This window comes from Bubalus kerabau, chromosome 1, assembly GCF_029407905.1.
Source record: "Bubalus kerabau isolate K-KA32 ecotype Philippines breed swamp buffalo chromosome 1, PCC_UOA_SB_1v2, whole genome shotgun sequence".
NCBI classification, from domain to species: Eukaryota; Metazoa; Chordata; class Mammalia; order Artiodactyla; family Bovidae; genus Bubalus; species Bubalus kerabau.
Window position 1 is genome coordinate 150,621,331 of NC_073624.1, and position 24,662 is coordinate 150,645,992.

At 51.6% G+C, this 24,662-nt stretch overlaps 1 protein-coding gene and 1 long non-coding RNA gene across 2 annotated transcripts in view; both read left to right on the forward strand.

Annotated features, from left to right (window-relative positions):
- The window catches only part of SLC29A3 (solute carrier family 29 member 3), a 45,284-nt gene extending 26,629 nt beyond the window's left edge, over positions 1 to 18,655 (forward strand). The window contains exons 4-6 of the mRNA XM_055535138.1: positions 7,595 to 7,821; positions 12,326 to 12,488; positions 16,794 to 18,655. Of these exons, the coding sequence (XP_055391113.1) occupies positions 7,595 to 7,821; positions 12,326 to 12,488; positions 16,794 to 17,445 (1,042 nt within the window). The 3' untranslated portion in view covers positions 17,446 to 18,655. The remainder of the gene's footprint in view (positions 1 to 7,594; positions 7,822 to 12,325; positions 12,489 to 16,793) is intronic.
- Positions 18,656 to 20,623: 1,968 nt separating this feature from the next.
- LOC129641831 (uncharacterized) lies at positions 20,624 to 23,779 on the forward strand. Its single transcript, XR_008709472.1, has 3 exons — positions 20,624 to 22,392; positions 22,771 to 22,959; positions 23,300 to 23,779. It is a non-coding gene; the product is annotated as an uncharacterized LOC129641831 (long non-coding RNA).
- The last annotated feature ends 883 nt before the right edge of the window (positions 23,780 to 24,662 follow it).

The window sequence follows — 24,662 nt, forward strand, 5'->3', positions numbered from 1 at the left end:
TCCCAGGCCCCCGACCTTCTCCTGCAGCTTATCCTCTCTCCCGTGGTCCACAGCTGTCTGAACTGTGGCCACCAAAGTAGGAGGCAAGCAGTTCAGACTCCTTCACAAAGACTAAGAGGCAGATGGGTTACCTGGGGCCCTGCCCACAGAATGCCCAGTCCTGGGGCAGTGGGGTCAGCTGCCTGTTACAGCTGCCTGGGCTGCAGGGACACCATGGATGGGCGGGGCCCAGGGAGCGAAGCTTGTGGAGGCTGGTCTTCCAAGCCTTTCTGAGAGCAGAAGGAAGTTAGGAGCCTGGGGACTTCCCTGGCAGTCCAGTGGTTGGGACTCCACAGTTCCACAGCAGGGGGCACAGGTTCCATCCCTGGTCTGGGGAACTGAGATCCTACATGCCATGGAGTGGCCAAAAAAAAAAAAAAGTCCGAGCTGGAAGTTAGCCTGTCAGCTCACCAGCCCGGCTCTTCTATATGGAAAAGGGCCACCTGTGCCCATTGCAGAGCTGGTAACAGCAGTTCATGAGTCGAGCACTCACAAGGGGATTACGGGGTGACTTCACACTGCATCCGTGAAGGGTGGGATTCACTGTGGAAGAAAGAATGGTTTAGAAGACAACCCTTGAAACCCACTGTGTGACTGGTGCCATCCCTTCTCCATTTAGGTTTATGGGGTAACAGCCTGAGTTACTTTGCCCCTGTTTCTCCTAAGCAATCATTGTCTGATAATGGTGGCTATGTGATGGTTCAGAAACCTGGGGATCTCTCAGGCACAGCCTACTGAAACCTTTGGTCCCTGGTGGCAAGCTTGTTTTACCCAACTCTGCTCAGTTTGTAAGTGACTCCTCGGATCCCTGCTCAAACAGGATTCTAAAGCAGGTTTGGCCTCAGGGAGTGCGCTGTGATTGATTAGTGATGTCTGTTCTGAGTCCATGAGGAGAGAGGGCAGCACAAGTGCCTCAGGTGTGCTAAGCCTGAACAGATCAGTCTCTCCAAACGTGTTATGAGGTTATTCCAATGATCTATTGTTGCATAAAAATGATCCCAAAACAGAGAAGCTAAAAACACTGACAGTAATCGGTGTTTCTCGCGGTCCTGGGAGTCCGCAGGCTCAGCTGGCGGCTCTGGCTGGCCGTCTCTCACGCGGGACAGCTCTTTCTCTGTCCCTCCCCTTGGTCTCCTGTAGGTTGGCCTCAGGTAGTAGGACTTTTCATATTGTAACTGAAGAGCAGCTGGTCCTAGAGAGCAAGGCAGAAGCTGCTTGGTTTTGGTACCCTGCTCTCTGCAGTGACATACTGTCCTTTCTGCCAAGACAGTCACCAAGCTTACTCAGTTTCAAGGGGACATAGACTCCATCTTTCAATGGAAGGAATGTCAATGAATTTGCGTGCCTCTTAAAACCAAAGTGCAAGCTGGACAAGTGAGAGGGAGGATGGTCTCAGGCAGCCTAGGGGCTGAATGCCAGCTGCCCCCCGCCCCGCCTGCCTCCTTGCACCTGCCCAGCACACAGGGCTATGATCAGTGTCCCAGCAGGGGTTAACACAGCCTCCAGGGACCCTTGCCAGGAGTAGGGCTGAGTGGGGACCCTAAGGGGAGAGCTGGGTTCCTGACAGCAACTCAGAAGAGAAGGTATGAGAAAAGGATGGCATGTAAGAGTAGGATGATGAGGAAGAGGTGACCGAGCCATGGCAGTGGGTAGTCCCTTGGCCTCTCACTGCCCTCTCCCCTTTCCAGGCCCCTCTCATGATCCTCTGTGCAAAGTGGAAGTCAGGAGATGTGTGCCTAGGCCCACAGGGCCAGGAAGGGGTAGCCTGAGCTGACATCTTACCCAGCACTGCCCCCTCTGAGGTCGTGAGGCCCAGCAGGCAGCAACCGGCTAGGACCTGGGGTCAGCAGTGGCAGGGCAGGTTCAGCCTCAGGGCCCAGGGTGAATCGTCTCTAATCCTCACAGTTAGCAGTCTGAGCACTCAGTCCTTGGCAGCATTCTCTCCTTTAATCCTGGCAGTGGCCTAGAGCAGCAGACCTATTCCCCTGTTTTATTGATGGGAAAACAGGCTGACAGGGTGACCTGCCCAAGGTCATGCAATCATTAAGAGGTTGAGGCAGGACTGGAACTGGGACCCTTCTCCCCTCACATCTGGACTTGGAACCTCTGGGCCTCCTGTCTCCTAGCTCTCTAGCTTTGCCTGCCCCCTCCCTGCACCCAGAGACACATCTCAGACCTTGTAAGTGAGAGCCCATTTCTGCCCTGGCTTCAAGATGCTGGAGGGAAAGAAGTGGTGAAGAAGGTCTGGATCTGTCTGCAGTGGGGACTGTGGGTCGTCCGGGTAGCTGCCCTGCTGAGTATGGCTGGGAGCTGGCTCTGGGAGCTCAGCATTACAGGGCATCCTCCAGAAGGGTCTGGTCCACCCCAGGGCCTGCCTTGGCCCTTTCCCAGCTGCAGGAGCGGGTGAGAGCACTGTGGGGAACGTTCCAGCCTCTTGTCTGTTTCTGGACTGTCGGAAGATGGTTTGGAGCTAAGCTGTTTTTTATTTAATGTGTGAGATTGAAATGTCCCCTTTTCTTCCCTCCTGGAGAACCCTGGCTTTCTTTAACTGGCTCATCCATAATCACCAAGTGTTTTATTATGTAAAATCTGTAGCATCATAAATACTTATGAGGAGGATTTACATTTTGGAGACTTATGAAGAAATCAGTCCCCTGGGGTCCTGAGCGCTCACAAGCAAGGGGAGGGGGGGTGGAGCTGGCAGCCTGGGTACAGCTGGTGATCCTCTCCAAGAATGTCACATCAGTGTGCCTGCCACACAGTCCCGGGACTGGAGCTCTCACCTCAGACAGCCCCTGTCCCAGAGCAGAGCCACCAACCCCAGGCTGCGCTTGTCTAGACTTTGCCTCAGCCCCCACAGTGTCCCCAGCCCCTGGGCCACCGTCCAGGTGGAAGGAGCAGAGAGTCAGGCAGCATGCCCTTGTTAGTGGATGCGGGGTGGGCTTGCACAGGGCACATTTCAGAAAGCTTACTAGCATTGAAAACAGCCCTGGGCAAGATCCCTGAGGGCTTGGAGCCCCTGCAGGGATGCTCCTGCTGAGAATGGGCCCTGCAGCTGATAATTAGAAGGGGGAGACCTGTGTAGGTGAGGGGCAGGATGCATAAGGGAGAGTTGGGACCTGCGTTGCTTTTATTATGCATTTAGTGTTTACCTCCTCACCTCCCACTCTGCACCGCCCCTGCCTGGCTAAGAAGTCCCCCAGCTCTCTCCAAAGCCGCTGTCCTGTTCAAGCAATTATCTACTTTGTTGTGAAGACACAGGAAAGTTTCCGAGATGGCCACATCATTCCTGGGGTGGACTTTTTCTGTGTTGCTTCCACGAGGAGGTGGCGAGATGCTGAGGCCATTCCCAAGGCTGGCTGAGATCACTGCTGCTGTTTCTAGCTGTCTCCCCACCACACTGAGGGGGTCAAAAAGCAGGGACTAAAAGAGAGCTTGAGGCCCAGCGTGCTCTGCTAGGCTCCTTGCTGGTCAGTCTGTGGGTGCCAGGCCCTGGGCCAGCCCCACGGGTGAGAACAGGGCAGGGTCCTGTCCCTGTGGGGCTTCCCACTTCTGCTGTGCCTGCTTCTTGCCCCAAGGAACTGCTAAACTTTTGGGCTTTTGCCCTCAGTCTCTCTCTCTCCACTTGAATTTTTTCAGATTTAGAAGCATAAACTGGAAGAGACGCGAATGTTATCTTGTCCCACCTCTTCTTTTTCAGGATGAGGAGACTAAGGCCCTGCGAGGTTGAGTGTTTCCCTGGGGTCACACTGTGAACTGGTGGCAGAGTTTCAGGGCTCCTGTCTCTGGACTCAGGCTCTGTGCCCCTGTGGCTCTTAACATTGAGTGTACAGGGAAGCTCCCGCTGCTGGGATAAGGTGGGGGACATCGAGTGACAGGGGCCGCATGTGTAGCATCACCCCGAGCATCAGGAGTAAGGCCTGACTCCCAGTCTTCAGGGTATCTGGTGTGCATTTAAAAGGGATGTTCTGGGTCCCCTGGAGTGCTCACCTGATTGCCCACCAACTCCCACCCAGGTGGAAGGCCCTGCAGACGCTAGGAAGATGTGTCTTAATGCGGAGTTTCTCAGAAACGGACCTTAGAACAAGGATTCAAGTGCAGGTAGTTCATCCGGGAGACCATGGTAGGAGAAAGGGGGAGACCAGGAAGGCGTGGCAGCCAATAAAGGATGCCTTGTCGAGCCAGCTCCCACGGTGGGTGACCAAGCTTGACCTGCCCCAGAATGCTGACAGCCAGTGTGGAGCACACACTCGAGGCGGCGGGGAGTGGGGGCAGGGGATTTATCCACCCACTTTCCCATCATTGGTGAAGGCAGCTCTTGGAAGGTGTTAAAAACCTAGACAGCATATTAAAAAGCAGAGACATTACTTTGCCAACAAAGGTCCATCTAGTCAAAGCTATGGTTTTTCCAGTAGTCATGTATGGATGTGAGAGTTGGACCATAAAGAAAGCTGAGCACCAGAGAATTGATGCTTTTGAACTGTGGTGTTGGAGAAGACTCTTGAGGGTCCCTTGGTCAGCAAGGAGATCAAACCAGTCCATTCTAAAGGAAATCAGTCCTGAATATTCATTGGAAGGACTGATGCTGAAGCTGAAACTCTAGTACTCTGGCCACCTGATGTGATGAACTGACTCATTGGAAAAGGCCCTGATGCTGGGAAAGATTGAAGGCAGGAGGAGAAGGGGACAACAGAGGATGAGATGGTTGGATGGCATTACCGACTTGATGGACATGAGTTTGAGCAAGCTCAGAGAGTTGGTGATGGACAGGGAAGCCTGGCGTGCTGCAGTCCATGGGGTCGCAAAGAGTCAGACGCGACTGAACTGAACTGAACTAATTACCTGTCACTTGCAGCCTGCCTCCTGGCGAGAGGAGAGGGCAGATGGACAGGGCACCCACAGGACAGAGGTGGAGTTCCAACCATGTTGCTTCCCAGCTACATGTGCCTCTTTGTGTTTTTTGACAGTCTTTTTTTTTTTTTTTTAAGATTTATCTATTTATTTATGGCTATGCTGGATCTTCATTGCTGCTCAGGCTTTTCTCTAGGTACAGTGAGTAGGGGCTGCTCTGTCATTGTGGTGCACCGGCTTCTCATTGCGGTGGCTTCTCTTGTTGCAGAGCAGGGGCTCAATAGTTGTGGTATAGGGGCTTAGTTACTCTGTGGTATATGGTATCTTCCCAAACCAGGGATTGAACCCATGTCTCCTGTGTTGGCAGGCCGATTCTTTATCCCTGAGCCACCAGGGAAGCCCAGTTGGTACTCTTGGAGACAAACGGAAGAGACACAAAAAGGATTTTCTCATTCTTTCCCTGGAAAATTAAAGTCAGGCCTGCCTCCATTGCTGGATCTAGGAGAGTGCCAATGTCCTCATCCACCAACCTTGCGCTCTGTGTGTGTCTGCTTGGCTTCATCTCAAATGTGGCCTCTCTCCACGCAGCTGGCCAGATAGTGACCAGCAGCCCCCAACACAGTCTTGGCAGACAGTCAGCTTCTCTCTACCTTTGGATCCCGGGGTTCCCTGACTGGCCCTGCCTTGGTCACATGCTGACACCTAGTCCAGTCCAGTGGCTGGAAGTATGGAACACTGACCACCCCAGACTGGCCTGTGTGCACTCATTTGTAGGTGGGTTGGTAGAGACCCCATGAGCGGCCACCTCTGCAGGACGACTTGGCATGGAAGGAGCGCTTCTGGTGGGAGGGACGCTGGAGACAAAGCCTGCACGTCCACTCTCTGCTCCACCAGGAGGATCGAGTCTTGGCACTTATCCATGGGACAAGGCCCTCCACAGAGGGGTCCCTGTATCTGTTCGGCGTGCTCTGCTCCCAGTGTCCCCTGCGGCCAGAGTTCACTTCAGTTCCCTGAATGTGCCACACTTCGTCTCACAAGATACGTGCACTCCCATTCAGACATACCTCACACTCAAGCCTAGGGATAGCCTCCAAAAAGCCTATGAGAAGCCCAGGGTGGGTCTTGTGCCTCTCAGAAGTGCCCAGGAAGCCCCATGGCCCTGCTGATGGAACACTTTGTGCTGGACCAAAATGCCTGTCCCTCATCTGCCCTGTGTCCCGGGCATCCGGCCCAGGGTTGGACACACTGTGGTTCGCCTGTGTGTTTGTGGAATGAACACACCAGAGCGGATGCGTCTCAGCAGAGAGCCAGGGGCTGGGGCTCAGCAGACCTGGGTCTCATCCCAGCTCCTCACACCACAACCTTGAACTCGCCCTTCACTTCCGCGGGCTTCCTTCTGCCCCTGACCCAGTGGAGGCGGCACCTGGTCTCCCTTCAGCCGAGGATTGGAAGGAAGCTCAGGTTAGCCTTGGGACCACAAAAGCACTTTGAAAAAAATCCTTTCTTGCTTTTTATGCTCATCATTTCACACCTATTTACATATGTACAGATCTTTCCTACCTTTCGTGTCTTTCTTATTTTTATCCAAAAGAAATTTGTGTTTAACTAATCTGCCTTTTCGCTCAGCCCCCTCCCAATTGGTTAGCGGGAAAATTAACTAAACATCCAATCTGGTTTAAAGCTTAGTGTAATCTGATGATTTAAACAGCCTCTTCAGATGATGTTCTCTCCCTGGAATAAAAATGCAGTTTCTCAGAGATCCCAGCTTCCCTGCTTCTCCCTGCAGGGTGGTGTCTGGGCAGGTTGGGGGCTGGGAGGAGTGTACAGCTTAGATGCAGAAATAGAGTTAGAGGGACCTGGCTCTTGCTTGGCCTCAGCTGCTCCCCACGACAGCGGAGACCATCACAGGAGCCGCCTCCTGTCCTCACCACCTGTTCTGGAGCACCATAGTTCGTTCATGTCAAGGGAGGCAGTAAAGTGGCATTCTGAAAGCACCGATGGGAGCAGACCTCCTGGGTTCACAGCTGAGTGACCTTGAGCAAGTTGCTTAGCCTCTCTGACCTCAGTTTCCTTATCTGTGTCTGTGGAATAGGTAAGAATACCTATTTTGTAGACCTGGTGGAAGAATTCAACACATTAGCATTTAGAAAACTCTTGGAAGAGTACCTGGCATGAATGCAGCACTGTCTGCCGTGATGATGATGACGGCGATGATTTTCTTCCCTTCTGCCTCCTCCCTCTGCCGCTGCTAAGTTTTGGGGGAAGGAAGCCAGTGAATGGTGGTTCTGTTTAAATACTAGACAAAGCCCGTGGGAGGAGTAGGGGTCTTGCCTCGAGAGCTCTCATCTCCTGTCCTTGAGCATCACAGCAAGATGAAAAGAAGCAGCATCCAAGAGCACGTGCCCTGAGCTGACCCTGCCTCCTTTCTCTATGTACCCCTCTCCGGAGACCCTCACCGTGCCTTCAGGTAGATTGATCTTTCTGTTCTCCGGATGCAGAGGCTGAATCCAGTGTGGTAGAGTCACTTATCCGAGGCCACACAGCGTGTGAGCCAGGAAGGCAGGATTCAGACCCAGGCCTCCTGATGCAGAGTGCATGGTCTCAGCCACTGAGCACACCTGCTTCCTCAATGGTCACTGACCCCCACCCGGCTTGGGAGGCCTGGGGGCGGGGTGTCTAACCACTTCTGGTATCCTTGCCTCAGGGTTCCGATTCGTGTCCGCGTGCTAGCCTCGCTGTCGGTCATGCTGGCCATCTTCATGGTAATGACCGTGCTGGTGAAGGTGGACACCTCCTCCTGGACCCACAGCTTCTTCACCATCACCATCATCTGCATGGTGATCCTCAGCGGCACCTCCACCATCTTCAATAGCAGCGTCTTCGGCATGACTGGCTCCTTCCCCATGAGGAATTCCCAGGCTCTGATATCAGGTGAGAACTAGGGTCCAGACAGCTGACCAGGTTGGTCTACCTGGAGATCATTTGAAGGAGCCAGAGGTGAGCATGTGGTAGCCCTTCCAGAAAAAGAAATGAGTGTTAGGTGTGTTTCCATGATCTCTTATTACAGAACAAAGCACCCCCAAGCCCAGTGACTTAGAACAATAAGAATCATTTCTTTGGCAGGCGGCAGCCATGTGGCAGCAGCCAGGATAGCTTGCCTGGGGCTGGAGGATCCACTCTCAAGGTGGCACACTCACCCGTCTGGCATGTAGATGCTGGCTGTTAGCTGGAAGCTCAGGTGGGGTTGGGGCTGGGGCCAGGGTTCCTCTCCACATGGACCTAGCCACGGCCACTTGAGCTTCCCCAGGGCGTGGCATCTGGGTTGCAAGTGCAAGCATCCCAAGAGACCCAGGCAGAAGCACTGTGTCCTTCTATGACTTAGCCATAAAGACATTTAGGGGCACTTCCACGATAACCATAAGCCTACCTGGATTCAAGGGGAGAAAGCACAGACCCACACACCTCAGTGGATGAGTGTGAACGTTATACTGTAGAAAGGCAGTTGTGAGGGGAGACATAGTTGCTGCTACTTTTGGAAAATATAGTCTGCCTGCCCGTGGGTTTCCTGAACTGCGTTCCTTTCTTTCCTTCCCTCCTCTCCCCCTTTCCCTTGTGTCCCCATTTCTTCTTGTTTCTTTTCCTTTCCCTTATCCTTTCCCCGTTTTTCTCTCCTTTCCTCCCTTCTATTTGTCTTTTCTTCCTCTCAAATTTTGTAGAAGGCTCACTGTGCACCAAGGATTCAAGGATGAACGAGACTCGGCCCCCCGGGAGCTGATAGCCTAGTAATAAATTCTGCTGTTTCCCTGAACTTTGGCATTTTCTGGGGGGTGCTGATGTGCTTTGGGCCAACTCCTTTAACTGAATGTTGATGCTAACCTGAGCCTGTTGCCTAGAGCTTAGCAGTTCTGTTCTCTCACCCATATGTCTTGACAAGATAAAAAGGAGCTGGGTCAGAATCAGTGCTTTTCCAGGAGACCACCATCTCTTAAAGCAAGACTAGGGGCTCAGCTGCTCTGTTCAGTGTCCCTGCATGTCTGTCTTGTGTGAAGGGAGTGCTGTAAACATTTGAGAAAGTGAAATTGAAAGTGAAGTCGCTCAGTCATGTCCGACTCTTTGCGACCCCATGGACTGTAGCCTACCAGGCTCCTCTGTCCGTGGGATTTTCCAGGCAATAGTACTGGAGTGGATTGCCATTTCCTTCTCCAGGGGATCGTCCCAAACCAGGGATTGAACCTGGGTCTCCTGCATTGTAGACAGACACTTTACCGTCCGAGCCACCAGGGAACATTTGAGTAGAGTTTTGCAAAGAATCTTCTCTGTGCCCATTAATTGATAATGCCGAGCAGTATGTGATGACAAATACCTCAACAAGGGTATAACTCCACCCCATCCCCACACCAGGGCCGGACATCACTGATTGATGTGTATCTTTTCTCCCAAACTTCTAAATCCTTCTCAACATAGCACTGGAGACACTTACTGTCAACAGATCAGAGATCAAACGTGAGCTCAGATGTGTTTGCCATTTTTGATATAAGATTGGGCTTCTGGCTGTGTCCTCAGAGATGCTCTCGGGCCTAAAATAAAATAAAAGTGGACCCATTGCTAAGTTTCCTGAGTACGATCAATACACCGCTTGTAGTGCTTTAAGTAGGGCCTGCCTAGGCTGAGGGAAGTGATCATTGAACTTTGGATTTAATCCCTTATGTCACCCCGGTTTCTTGTCCCCTCATCTCCCTCCATCCTGCTAGAGGATGTATTTCTCAATATAACAGTCTTGCTGGCTATCTCTGCAGGAACCAGTGACCAAACACACCAATATGTTGGCGAGAGGCCTTTCAGGTTCATCTGACCACCTGCAGATCTTCCAGAGAAGGAGACTCTCCTGTGCATTTTGAAGGAAGTCCATTTTTGGAAAAGTGGAGTGATCTGGTGCTCGCGCTTCGGTGTTCATTACCCCGGGCCCCAAGCCTTGTCATCGCTGTGTGTGGCCCCCAGTGCATGCCCTTCACCCAGGAGGATTTGGGGTGTCCAGATCTCCCAGGGGCCCCAGCACCCCTCTCCAGCCCCCGTTGTCTTCCATCCAGAGGAGTTTATCTGTGAATTCTCTGTGTGTTGGCATCTGAGGAACAATTCATTTGTTTTGTACTGGTGTTTTTTTAAGCTCCTTATTTGCATGTATTTCCATAACTGATGAGATAAAAGTGGGGAGTCAAGAAGGATGAGCTCCCAGAGGCCTGGTTTGTTGTTGATGATAATATTGTAAATTCTCTACAAGTTGGGAAGAGAGAGAGGAAAATCAATAGGCAGTGATGTTAAAATCGCTTCCTCGGGGCAGCCAGGGAATGTCTTACCAAGTTTAACTCGGGTTCTTACAAAACACCCAGGTGGGGATTACAGCTTCTCAGAAGTTGGCACCCTCTTGGCAAAAGGTTTACCCTGTTGTTGCGGCTTTGATGTAGGAAGGACAGAAATAGCCAAACACCTATTTGGGGATCAGAGAGGATTTATATGGCATTTCTCAGCACCAGACACTGTCCTGCTTTACATGTAATGATCCTTTTAATCTTTGTAACTTTCCTAAGAGGTGAGTTTTAACATTCCCATTTTACAGATGAGAAAATGGAGGCATAGAGAGGTTAAGTGATTTGCTGAATGTCACACAGCTAGAAGTGGCAGAGCCAAGACTGGACTGAGATGTTCTTAGAGTCTGTGCTCTTAATCACTATGCTAACTTTCATTTCTTTGCCCTTCCCTCAAGTTCCAACCTCTGGCCCCACCCAGGCTAGCAGAGATCATAGAGAAGGTTGAGGAGAAAAGGGTCATGGGGTCTTCCCTGCAGAGCCACAGAGTGCTGGGCTGTGGTGTGGGTGAGGCAGTGGGTGGTCATCATGGTGGATGAGGGCCTGACCATCACTCTTCCACCACTGCTCAGGCAGCAATGGGCAGAAAGGTGGTATCTGGTCAGACCTGCCAAGTGATAACAACGCAGCTGGAGCCCACTCAGACCAGTTGGCTGTTTGCAGTCAATGGCCTGCTTGCCTCCTTGAGAATCAGTGTCGTGTTCCTCTAAGGCCAGAAAATCCGTCCACGCAGCCAGGCAATCCTGTATTCACAGGCCCTTACTGTGTTAACCCTATTGGACATGTCCATTTGTTCAATGTTTTTTTCCCATTCATTGATTCCATCCCACTATAGTCTCAAGGGAGGGATAGGATAAGTATGAGCCCCACCTTCCTGGCAAATAAACAGACTGAGAGGAGTAATGATCTGCTCACACATGACCACGCATAAGCTCTGACTCATGGCCACCCACGGCTGTGACGGCTCAACAGAGAAACAAGATGCCTGCCCCGCCTCCCAGAAGTGACTGTGTGATTGTGGCAAAGAAGGGGACTGGCATTTGTGGAAAGCCTGCTTTGTGCTGGGCACTTTCTAAACATCATCTCTTCCAGCCCTTAAAGCAGCTCTGCAAGGCAGGTGTCATTGTTCTCACTTTACAGATGAGCAGACTCTGGTCCCAAGAAGCCATGTCCCCCAAGTCACAGCGAGTAAGTGATGGAGTCAAGTGTCAGATGGACACCTGTTTGACTCCTGGACCCGTGGGTCCCCTGGGCTAGGATGTGACATAGCACAGAAAGGGGCGGTGCCACGTGGTCACCTGGGCCACCTGTCAGCCCCTGGCCAGCACAGCACATTCCAGGTGGTGGGGCAGTTGCACACATACGAGTGTGTGAAGCATCGTGTGTGACTGTGTGGGAGCGTATGACTGTGAGTGGTGTAATAGGGTGTGAGTGTGTGTGTGTGTGAGATAGCTTGTGATAGGGTATGTGTGTATGTGACAGTGTATATGTGGGTGAGTGTGCATGCGTGTTCATACGTGTATGGTACACAGCTACTGTAGGGCACAGGGTGAGCTCTGTGGGCTCCTGGCTGGTTTTCCAACCCTTAAGGCCTCCCAGTTGGCCAGCCTCACTCGGGGCAGTGGGGAACCTGTGCTCGGACAGGCCAGAGCTTTTCCCCCAGGGTGATTCATGGGTGGTTGGGCCCAGGGCAGGAGCAGAGCTCTCTGACACGTCCCACCTCTGAATCTAAAGTTTCTGACCCCATCAGAAGGACAGTAAAGAGAGAAGGAGGGTCGAGAGTCAGAGCTGAAACCAGGAAGCAGGTGAGACCTTGGAGGCCATTTGCCTCCTCAGGCAGCAGCCTATTCACGCCCATTGGAGAGCAGCTGGGCTAGGGACACCTCCGTAGAGTCAGAAAGCTCATGGCCGCTTGGCCCTCCTTGTCTGCCAAGGCCTCAGGGTCCTGTGAGAACTGAAGCATCTCTCTCACCAGGGAGAACGTTAAGCCGGAGCAGAGAGCGGGCAGGCCTGAGAGGCAGGGAGGATGCGCCTGCCCTGACCTTCCCCGTGATGTCCCGCGCTCTCCGCAGGAGGAGCCATGGGGGGCACCCTCAGCGCCGTGGCCTCGCTGGTGGACCTCGCGGTGGCCAGTGACGTGACAGACAGCACCCTGGCCTTCTTCCTGACGGCGGACATCTTCCTGGCGCTCTGCATCGGGCTCTACCTGCTGCTGCCACGGCTGGACTACGCCAGGTGAGGCCCACACACGCTCTCTGGCAGTGAGTCGGCTTCTTCTAGATTCGTCTCCTTATAAGCCATTACAGAGTATTGAGTAGAGTTCCCTGTGCTGTACAGTAGGTCTTTATTAGTTATCTATTTACATATGGTAGTGTGTACTTGTCAGTCTCACAATTTCTCCCTCCCCTCACCTTGCCCCTCAGTAACTGCTATTTTCTACATATGTAACTCTATTTCAGTTGTGTAGGTAAGTCCATTGGTAGCCTTTTCTTAGACTCCACATAATAAGTGATAGCATATGATCCTGTGTGGCAGTCCTTCGACCTTTATCCTGTCTACCTGCACTCTTCTCTCCTCTAGGTAGAGCTCCTGTTTGTTTCCTGGTTTACTGCACATCTCCCCATTGACGTGTGATCCCTCTGAGGGCAGAAGTCATGTGGGTTTTGTTCGTTGCTGTATCCCATGCCTCAGGCCGAGCCAGGGTCACAGTAGTTGCTCAGTACATTGGCTGGACCCTTGGATGTAAGAAGCTGCTTTGCATCACAACCCCGGGCAGCTGGAGTCTGCATGTTTTCTGTTAGAGGGCAGGCAGCGAAAGTGGGGCCTGAGGAAGGCCGATGACCAACAGTGGCTCCTTGGGCTCAGCCCTTCTGTTGTTCCTCTCTGCACTCAGCCCAGCCTGCTGGGGCCTCTCATTTAAAGCTCATGCATCTACTCCTCCTTGAGGTAGGGCTGTGACTTACCACAGTTAGTCCCACTCTCACATGAGAAAACCAGGCTCAAAGAAGTTAAATTACTTGCCTGAGTCCTGCAGCCCTTTGGCAGCAGAATCAGGATTTGAGCCCAACTCCAAAACTGTGATTTTAGTCCCTATCTCTTGAGGCCCCTCTCTGCTCTGCAGGACCACTTTTCTTGCCTTAGTCTCTCTTGCTTTCTCTCTCTCCTTCCTCCTTTTTCTTTCTTGCTTCATACATCTCTTTAAAAAAACAACCCATGGCTTTTTCTTGCTTTTTATTCTTTTCAGTGCATTTTCACATCCATTGTCATATTTGATATAGGAATGGCAGGAGTTATTTTCCCCATTTCACAGGTGATGAGATGGAGACAGAGAAGGCCAGGCGATTGGCCTGTGGTCCCATGGCACACGAGCCAGCGGAGCTGGGGAGCGCACAGGTCCTGGCTCTGCCGGGTCCACAGGAACCTATTTGGTATCGGGGCACTGAGCTAAGCAGCTCATTTTTTTCACTCAGGCTATATGACCGCCTAGCGCAGTTGTTATCATATTTTCCCATGTTACCAATGAGGACCTGAGGCTTTAGAGAATTAACCAACATCCCCAGCTTGCTCACCTTGTGAGCTGTAGGCAGGGATTGGAACCCAGAGCTGTTTCTGGGCTGCATTCTTTCCACTGCTTCATGTTGCATCCCTGGCTTATGACTGCAAGGTCCTTCCTCCCCACTCATTCTTCCTGTCCCTGTGAGACTCACCTGCCTTCATCAGAACCCTGACTCTGCCAGGGGCAGGTTGCTCCCTCCAGTTAGAGGATTGTTACAACTTCAGCTGGCCCAGTGGCCTCAGGATAAAAGGGGATGGAGTGATGACACCATGTACCATAGGTGACTTCACATCCATGAGTCTGCCCCTCCCCTCTCTGACCCTTCAGGGTTGTCATAAAAAATTACCCAGTTGTATTCCATGATAATGTCCCTGTGATTCCTGGGGTCCGGCTGGCTTACTGTCCCCCAGTACCCCATATATTAATACTGCCTGGCACCTTGTTGGTTCTGATTAAGTTATTTGAGTCAGTGAACAGAAGGCAGGAGGCTCCCCCTCTCCTTCTGCTGTTTCCTGTGTCCTGTTTCAGGGAACCTCGCATGTTCTGTTTCCACTGGGGTGGCCAACCTTCTTCGTTTGCCTGGGACTGAAGGGGTCCCAAGGACCAGGGACTTTCAGTGCTAAAACCAGGACAGTCTCGGGCAAAACAGGACAGGTGGTCACCCTAGTTTTCAGAGTCACTTAAGCAAGCCAAAATGCCTTCCAGCTGAGCACATGAGACAGCATACCCAGGACTCTGCCAGCCGTGAAGCTTCTATTTCTTTGCTGATTAACACTTTGGTCAAGACTTTCGGGTTACAGAAACTCATCTGAGGATGGAGCTTTAGAGCAGTGCCCCAGGGCTGCTCAGACTAAATTTTACTTGAAAGGAGCCCTAGGTTGCTACAGGTTGCTGCACCCAGCGGGGCTGGGCCACACTGCCCCATCACACTCAGGAGGAACTGAGCCTCACACAGTGTTGGAGTCTGCTGACCGCCTCGGGGGCAGTTAGATCTGGAAGAACTTATGGGGAAGAGCTTCAACCAGAGGAACTTGGTGGGGAGCTTCCTCAGAGTCAACCAAGGCAAGGACTTGACACTGAGTAGAAGGGGAAGTAAGACTAGCCCTTTCCCTAAATAGTGATTGGGAAACAAGACAGGGTTCAAGGCCAAAATGCACAGCTCAAGAGGAAAAGTGATTCTGGAGAGGAACCCGCCCACTGACTTGCTTGTGGACAATATGTAGCCCTTAGGATAGGAGGGCTGGCAGGGATCTCAGAAGCTTATAGCTACAGAACCCTCCATTTTATAGAGGAGGAAACTGAGGCCCCAAGAGGCCTCAGTCACAGACTTGGCCTAAGGTCACACAGGGAGGCAGAAGTAGGGCTGAAACCAGAACCCAACTATCACCAACCTTCTGTTCTCCCCAGCCTCACCCAAGTCTTCTGTTTGAGATATGTTAATATATATTGGGGCTTCCCTGGTGACTCAGACGGTAGAGTATCAACCTGCAATTCAGGAGACCTGGGTTGGGAAGATCCCCTGGAGGAGGGCATGGCAACCCCCTCCAGTATTCTTGCCTGAAAAATCCCCATGGACAGAAGAGCCTGGCCGCCTACAGTCCATGGGGTCACAAAGAGTTGGACACAAATGAGCAACTAAGCACAGCACAGCACTTGTTAATACAGTCAGCCTATATCTCCTGGTTTTTAGGCACCCAAGGCCCAGAGAGGCTGAGTGACTCAGGCAATGCAGCAATGCAAAGTGACAGCAACGCAAAGAGAACTTAGCCTGGTCTCCTCTGGTCAGAGTAGAAGCAATTGAAAAAAATGTTCATGTTCAGTGTTGAGAATGGGGGGGGGAATATACTTTTATAGGCTTATCAGTTCTTTCAACAGTTTTGTTTTGAAGGGTTATTCTCTGCCTAGAGATTTAGCTGGGAACAGCCATACATGTCCTTGCCCCAGGGAACTGTCTTCACTTCAAGGAGACAGATGATAAACCAGTAAACCAACACAATGATTATAAACCGTGGTCAGTTTTTGCTAAAGAAACGGGTGCTCTCATGGAGATTGAAGGGTTAGGTTATGCTAGTTTGGATGGGTAGGTGGCACAAAGCAGAGATAAATTGGTTCTACCTATCCAGAGAGCAGGTTATCAATATCTATCAAATTTTTAAAGATTTTAAAGCAATTTTAAAAATTGCTTGTGATCCAGCAATTCTTCTAGAAATCTGCTCTACTGAAATTCTATACAAAGATTTATGTATAGGGATATTCATTGTACTATTATTTATAGTAGAGAAAACTAGAGCTAACCTAAATGTCCAGCATTAGGGGAGTAGTTGAATTGTATATACACGCAGTGAACACTCAGTGGCAACACAGCATAGAGGCAGAACCACGTGTCCCTTGTGAAAGGATGGCCACAAGATACTGTCCTTTAGCAATAGTGTGCATGCATTTATGTGTAATAGTTATGCATCTATTTAGGCAATTATATATTTATATTATGTCATTTATACTATTGCAGAAAGTTTTACAATACATAAAACTTTGGTCCCACTTTTGCTTAAGAAACTTCACTCTGTATTATTTGGGTTCGTTTCATCAAGCATTTGTGACTTCTATAGTTTAAGATTTTAAGCTATTTTATATTTGAAAAATAAATACTGCTTCAGCTCCACCTCTCCCCACCCTATAACCAAGCAAAAATGAATGAGTGAAGACTAGAGCCCAGGCTCACCGTGCAGGGTCGGTACTGGCTTCCTTCGTCCCCGCTCATGACATGACCAGCACCACAGAACAATGGATGAGCCCAGCCTTTCAGGCAGCACCAGGGCAGGAAGCCTGGGGACTCTGCAGGCCTCCCTCCAGCCACCCCGCAGCACATGTGTCATCTGAGGGCATCCTGGGGCTTGGGCTCTATGTGCTGGGCCACCTTGTCCCTGGAAATCCCAAGTGACCCTTCTTTATAGGCCCTCTGACCACCAGCTTCTTCCCTGCAGGTACTACATGAAACCTGTCTGGCCAACCGTGTTTTCTGGTGAAGAGCAGCTGCCCCAGGACTCCCCCAGTCCCACTTCGGTGGCCCCAGGATCCAGCGACCCCCAGACGCCACCCCTTGGTCCCATCCTGAAGAAGACCACTGGCCTGGGCTTCTGCATCATCTATCTCTTCTTTATCACCAGCCTCATCTTCCCCGCCATCTGCACTAACATTGAATCCCTCAGCAAGGGCTCGGGCTCGCCATGGAGCACCAAGTTCTTCGTCCCCCTCACCACCTTCCTCCTGTACAACTTTGCCGACCTGTGTGGCCGGCAGGTCACGGCCTGGATCCAGGTGCCCGGGCCCAGAAGCAAGGCACTGCCTGGGCTCGCGCTCCTCCGGACCTGCTTTGTCCCCCTCTTTGTGTTCTGCAACTACCAGCCGCGTGGCCACCTGCACACGGTGCTCTTCCAGTCTGACGTGTACCCGGTGCTTTTCACTTCACTGCTGGGGCTCAGCAACGGCTACCTCAGCACTCTGGCTCTCATCTACGGGCCCAAGATCGTGCCCCGGGAGCTGGCCGAGGCCACCGGGGTGGTGATGACCTTCTACATGGGCCTGGGCCTGGTGCTTGGCTCCGCCTGCTCTGCCCTGCTTGTGCACCTCATCTAGGAAGGGCGATGACCGGACTTCAGTGCTGCATGGCGCCTGGGAGCTTCAGCAAGATGGGCAGGAAATGCCAGAAGGGCCCACATGGCGAGCAGGAAGGGCTGGAGTTGGTCTCTGCAGAGCCCAGCACACACCCGGGCCTGGTTGCTCCCAGGGATCTGGGACCGGTGCCATTCCCAGGCCAGGCAGACATTCCAGAGACTTCAACAGACATCCTGAGACGTTTCAGGACCAAAGACACCTGAATAAGACACAGTTACCAGTTACACAGTCAGAAAACTCCTTGCCAGTGGGTGCATTCTGCCTGTCATTATTCCCTCTTGGGAACTGTGTTGCCAGTATTTGGCTCTGAGTTGTTAGAGGGCGAGTGCCAAGACTGTCTCCAGTCACTTTGCCTTCTCCCAGCCTTGCTCCTTCCAGCTGATGGCAAGATGTGAGACTCCTTAGCTCTCCTACCCAGGGGAAGTCCCCATGGGATGGCCAGTCCTCAGGCCCAGGACCCGAGCCTGTGCAAACCCCACTTTCCACTAACCAGACCGCAACCCTGGGAAGGCAGGCCTTCCAGGAGCCCTTCATTCCCTGGACGTGGGCTCCAGAGGGCCTCCCTGTGTACACGGGACCAAGCATGTCAGGCCTGGATTTCAAACAGGGATCCTTCAAGTGGTCTGTGGCCTGGGTCAGGACAGGATTTACGTCCGTGTTTACAGAATGTCAAGGCCATTGGTTCAAGGGCCTAATAAATACCTGGGTATTTAATGAAAGCCTTATTGATGGCTGTTTTAGGGTCTTGGCAGGAAACAGCATACTCAAATTGAGTAATTTAAGAATATTTGAAGAGTGGATGTAGGAACCCTAAGGGGTTATGTGCATTATATCCCAGAAGTAGTAAGGTGGTCTATTCCAGGCCTGAGGAGAGGGGCACGTCCAGCCTGCTGTAGCCCACAGGACGTGTGTCCCTCCCTGCCATCCCTCTACAGCCGAGAATCAGGCGGAGAACGGAGCGTGGATGGAGGGGCAGGTGTCCGGGGGAGCCACCGGCCCCTTCACTCGCATAAGCGGTTTATTGTGAGCATCCGTAGAGCTCTGAAGCTTTGTCAACAGAACTAGATGTGCCTTTGTCTTGGCTTGTTCTGAGTACTTGTGTGTTTTGAAGTTGTTGTTTCCAAAGGCAATGCTCGTGTTCTGAGGCCCCAACATGCTCCCCTGACATGAGTAATAATTTGTATTTTTTCAGGTTCCTTGAAGGCTCCCACAAGGCTGTTCCTTGGGGGAGCAGGCTGACGTGGGAATCGGAGAAAGGGACTAGATCAAGCAGGAGTTCTTTCTCAAGAATCATCCTGGAAACACAGAGCTTACCCCCAAGAAGTGGCAACCCTGAGAGACATAAAGCAAGGAGCCCCTGCTCTGAAGAGTGCCAGATCTGAGATGTCCTGCAGACAGCTGATTAAACCGGGAAGCAGCCAGTAATCCACCCAATGGCAGCAGATTATGTTCCCCACCAACTCAGGCTAGTGCACACTCCTTTTCTTTCACCAGAGATTGAAAAGGACACCCTTGAAAGGTTTTCTGAAACCTGACACTTGAAAAAAAAAATTTTTTTTTTTTAATTAAAAAAATAAATTACCCCATCTCCCCTCGCCTTGCAGGAAGCTGAAATCTCCCCCTTGGTTTTTCTCACTGCCTTCAGTGCTGTTGATCATTTGGGGCATCTGTCTGGCAGGTGGCTCATCTCAACCTCAGGTATCTTATAAATGGGCAGCATGTCTGTGTGAAGGTAAAACAGCAGTCTCTGAGCTCGGGGGTGGGGACCACCTGGAGCTAACAGAGGAGGAGTGGGGGTCTCTCATGCTCTGTTGAAGAGGGGTAGCTTTCCTCGGGTAGTGAGATGATTTGAGATTAGCGTGAAGTGGGAGAGGGAGGAGGGTGGCGAGCCGTGTTGGTGCAGCGCTGTGGGAACTGAGATGACGGACTCTATCAGTGCCAGCGGCAGCGCCCGCTCCGCCGCTAGAGGAAGGGCCAGCTGCTCGGCTGGTGGGAAGAGTATTCAGGCTTTTGCCCACTCTTCTTTATTGCTCACTTTAGTGGGCATTTTGCAAAGGATCGTTTCTTCTCAGGGAGGGAGGAAGGAAAATAAAAACACGTCTCCAAGTAGAGGGGCAGACTGTGGAGTTCAGGCACCCTTGTCCCCGGGTTACTGTAACAGCCGCTCGTGGGGCTTGGCTGCTCTGGGTCTCAAGTCTCGTGTGACCCCAGCAGGCTTGTGGAACTAGCTCACAGGTTCTGGGTGTGAACAAAACTTGCTAAAGAGAAGGACTTTTCCATGAAAGAGGTGGAGAGGGATCCCCGAGACGTTGCCTTTGTTTAATAGTTCTCTCATTCAATCCCAAGTGGCGGTTAGTGCATGCCTTTGTGTATTTCCAGACATTGTCATTTTCCTCCTCTCATTCAAAAAAGAAAGCCAGAGGCAGCCAAACGACTGACTGTTTAACTAGTGGGTGACCAATTCCTGCACCCATGAGGACATGAGAAGGCTTGAATCAGGGGTGGATTTTATTAACAAAGACCCTCATTCTGCTGTCTTCAGCCCAGTACTGCCAAGGAGATTTGGGACCTTCTAATTAGCTTAGACGTGACATGAGGTGGGATGGAGGGGTCACTGCAGGACCTCAGCTTCTGAGACTGGAATGCTTTAACAGAGAACACCAACTAAAAGAGGGAAGGCCAAAAGTCAGTTGAAAGAAGATTTTATTCCACTGGAGGTTAAATTTAAATAAAAGATGTTCATCTTTTTAAAAAAAAACTATCACAGTTGTTTTACAATGTTGTGTTAACTGCTGCTGTACAGCAAAGTGATTCGGGTGTACGTACATGTATTTATAATATTCTTTTTCATTATGGTTTATCACAGAATATTTTTAAAATTATTTATTTATTTATTTTTGGCCATGCTGGGTCTCTGTGGCTGTGCAGGGTTTCTCTAGTTGCGGTGAGCGGGGGCTGCTCTCTAGCTGTAGTGCCCAGCTTCTCACTGCAGTGGCTTCTGTTGTGGAACATGGGCTCTAGGGCGGGGGCTTCAGTGGTTGGGGCACGTAGGCTCAGTAGTTGTGGTTCCCGGGCTCCAGAGCACAGGCTCGATAGCTGTGGCCCATGGACTTGGTTTGAAGCCTGATACCCTCGACCATCATAGGGTATTGAATATAGTTCTCTGTACTGCACAGTCGGAGAAGGCAATGGCACCCCACTCCAGTACTCTTGCCTGGAAAATCCCATGGACGGAGGAGCCTGGTGGGCTGCAGTCCATGGGGTCGCTAGAGTCGGACACGACTGAGCAACTTCACTTTCCCTTTTCACTTTCATGCATTGGAGAAGGAAATGGCAACCCACGCCAGTGTTCTTGCCTGGAGAATCCCAGGGACGGGGAAGCCTGGTGGGCTGCCATCTCTGGGGTCGCACAGAGTCGGACACAACTGAAGCAACTTAGCAGCAGCAGCAGCAGTACTGCACAGTTGGACTTTGTTGTTTACCCATTCTTATAAAAGCTTAGGTCTGCTAGTCCCAACTTCCCACTCCGTTCTTCCCCAACTGCTTCCCCCTTGGCAACCACAGATCTGTTCTCTGTCTGTGTTTCTGTTTCGTAGATGGGCTCATTTGTGCCACGTTTTAGATTCCACATATAACTAATCCACATATAACTAATCCACATATAACTAATCCCCAGATAACTATCTCTTTCTCTTTCTGACTTACCTCACTTTGTGTGATTATCTCGAGTTGCATTCATGTTGCTACAAATGGCATTATTTCATTCTTTTTATGGCCGAGTAGTTTTCCATCATACATGTATGCCACATTCTCTTTACATGGATGCTTAGGTTGTTTCCGTATCTTGGCTCTTGTGAATCGTGCTGCTGTGAGCATAAGGGTGTGTGTTTCTTTTCGGCTTATAGTTTTGCCTGGATGTATGCCCAGGAGTGGGATGCTGGATCATATGGTGATTCTATTTTTAGTTTTCTGAGGAACTTCTATACTGTTTTCCACAGTGGCGGCAGCAGCTTACATTCCTACCAGCAGTGTAGGCGCGTTCTCCTTTCTCCACACCCTCTCCAGCGCTTATTCTTTGTAGACTTTGTAACAATGGCCATCCTGACTGGTGTGAGGCATTGTAGTTTTCATTTTCATTTCTCTATTAGTGATGTTGAGCATCTTTTCATGTGCCCAGTAAGCCCATGCTCATCTTAATCCCATGTTGCGTTCTGAGTGAAAGTATGTAGTTTCTACTTTACCAGCATCACTTCCTTGGTGGCAACTTGGTCAGTGCCAGTCATGCCTGGGGCTCAAGTCAACTGCTGCCCTCCACCTGTCAGCTGGGGTCAGCCCAGTTTCCAATCCAGCTTTGACCTCAGCAGGATCCACTAGTAATTTCAGCCCACTAGCCGGTGGAGACAGGGACTAGCCATCTGGTCACAGACCTCTCCTTGAAACTCAAAGGAGACCCAGGGTCTTGGTCAGCCTTTCTATCAGCTGCCCAGACTTCTGGCTCATTGCTCCCTGTGCCAAAGCTTTACCTACATTTTTCCCCCATCTGTAGATGAAGACAGTGAGGCTCAGAGAGGTTAAGTAACTTACCCAAGATCACTCAGCTACTAAGTGCCCAAGACAAGAAACCCAGTTCTTCCTAAACTCAGAGGTCCTCACCCAGCCTGCCCTCATGCTTCCATGTTGAACCTCCACTTTCTCCTTGGTTCTGTTGCCCCTGTTTCTTTGTCTTAGATTACTGAAGTGTTGTTCCGAGTAGCTCTGTTGCCCAGAACCCTGGCCTAGTTGATCTGACTAGTACAGCTGACCAGAACCCCTGCTGGACTGATCACCTGTGGATCCAGGCCCGAGGCCACATCAGGCTCACCACTCTGACCACGCCATGCCAGGCATGGGCTCTTGGGCTGCTTCCAGGTCTGCTCTGTCCAGTCCATTTCAATCACCAGCCCCTGCCCTCCTGGTCCCACGCCCCCACCTCCCCCACAGCAGCCCCAGCTGCTGAGGTCACCCCAGCATGGCTGCTGCTGGACCCATCTTTGGACCCAGGGTGGTAGGACACAGAGCAGCTGGGGGTTGGGAAGCTTGCGCCCTGCTCCCCCAGGCACTGGCTGTTTGAGTCACGAAGCCACCCTGAGTCAGTTTCCTCATCTGTAAAGGGGGGTGACAAGTCCAGGAGTTGAGACTACCTGCTGTGCCAGTGAACCTCCACGCACACCTGGTCATGCCCACTCCCCAGCCCACACAAGCAGGGCAACTCAAAGGGCACAACTCACACCCTCCGCTCCCACCCAGGATCTGGCCACACAGGAAGAACAAAGGCAGCATCAGCCTCGGAGGACAAACTCAACTTCAGGCTGCTGTGGACTTGACCTCAAAGGAGAGCAATGAAGACGGCTGTGCCCTCTGCCCCATGAGACTCCAGCCAGCTGACACTTCGCACTCCACTGAGAGCAGTTCCTGCCTTCAACTTCAAGTTAAAGGGTACCCAGGGTCTGAGCTCGGGATGGAGGGGTGACTCGTAGGCTTCTGGTGCCAAGCAGATGCTGGAATCCTGCTTCTGCCACCTGCTAGCTGGGTCGCTTTGGCCCGGTCTTGCAGATACTTTCCCATATCTAAAGTGAGAAGCCCCTCAGGGCTGTTGGAAGGGTTAAATATGCCCCCAAGTCGTAAGTCAAAGTGCCTGGCGTGTGGCAGGTCCTCGGTGCATGTGTTTTCTGCACATTTTTTAGTGGTTCCTGGACAGTCTGTGGTGATGCCCAATGCGTTCCCTGTGGCGGGCACCCTGTACCCAGTGCTCATTCCCCCCTTGTCTGGCCCCCAGGCTCAGCACTTATCTGCACCAGCACCTCTAATTCTGATGCCCAGTCTTTGATGCTCAGGCCCCTGCCTGGGTCATGCATGACCTGGGGTGGGCAGGGTGCACCAAAGAGAAAACCGGAAATCCACGACCCCAGACCAAGCTCTGCCCCTGACTCGAACTTCTGGCCAAGACACTTCACTTTGTTTCTAAACCTCAGCTGGAAAAAATGGACACTCCAGCACTTATCCTGCCTTCATCATGGACATGTGGCCAGGTACCCAGACGCCCTTAAAAACCCGGTTTTGTCCAAAGTGGTTCTGCGGGTCTGTGCTCTGGAGCCAGGACTGTCTGGGTCTGAGCCCTCACCACTTCCTAGCTGTGTGACCGCTGGCAGGTTCATCTGACTCCGTGCTCTCAACTGACCTTGGGGGCGATTGTAGTCCCAGCCTCGCGTCTGGTGGTTGTGTACGCCCAATGGTAACTGGTAATGCATACAGAACATTTAGGGTTGACTCTGGTGTGTAATCAGTGCTAATTACCTCCTCCTAGAAGGTTGTGTCTGGAGAAGGCACTTGGCACCCGACTCCAGTACTCTTGCCTGGAAAATCTCAGAGACAGGGGAGCCTGGTGGGCTGCAGTCCATGGGGTTGCTAAGAGTTGGACACGACTGAGCGACTTCTTTCACTTTTCACTTATGCGTTGGAGAAAGAAATGGCACCCTACCCCAGTGTTCTTGCCTGGAGAATCGCAGGGACGGGGAACCTGGTGGGATGCTGTCTATGGGGTTGCACAGAGTCGGACACGACTGACGTGACTTAGCAGCAGCAGCAGAAGGTTATGTCTTCAGACCTTTCCTGTTTACCTGACGCTAAACCAGCAGTCCTCATTTCTTTTCCTCACTGGATGCTGGGCGTGGCCCTGCATCCCACTTCCTGGCCCCTCCCATGTGCCAAGGGCTGCCCATAGTTGGTGCCAACAGAGTCTGTTTGGAGGAGCTTCCCAGGAATATGGCTTTATGGTGCTGCTCATCCAGTGATATCTTTTAAAAAGGGAAAGAGAAGAAGAAAGGAAGGGAAGGGAGGAAGGAAGAGAAAAGAGATGAGGGTGGGCTGGGAGTCTGGGGTCTGCTCTAGGATGCAGGTGGGTTTGTGAATGGGAGTGAGAGGGTATCACTTAAATCTGTTAAGTGCAGAGTTCTAGAAAGATTCCAGCTGTGTCCACTGGGTCTGTCTGGAAAGTACAGATGTTTTCCTTTCCTGTTCTCCTCACCTACCTGCTTCACCAGTCTACCTTTCAGTGGAGGCAGCTGGAAAGGCATTTCTGGCCCATGGAGCAACACTCTGCTTTGTTATCCCCAAGTGGGTTTTGGTGCCTCTAACCTTGG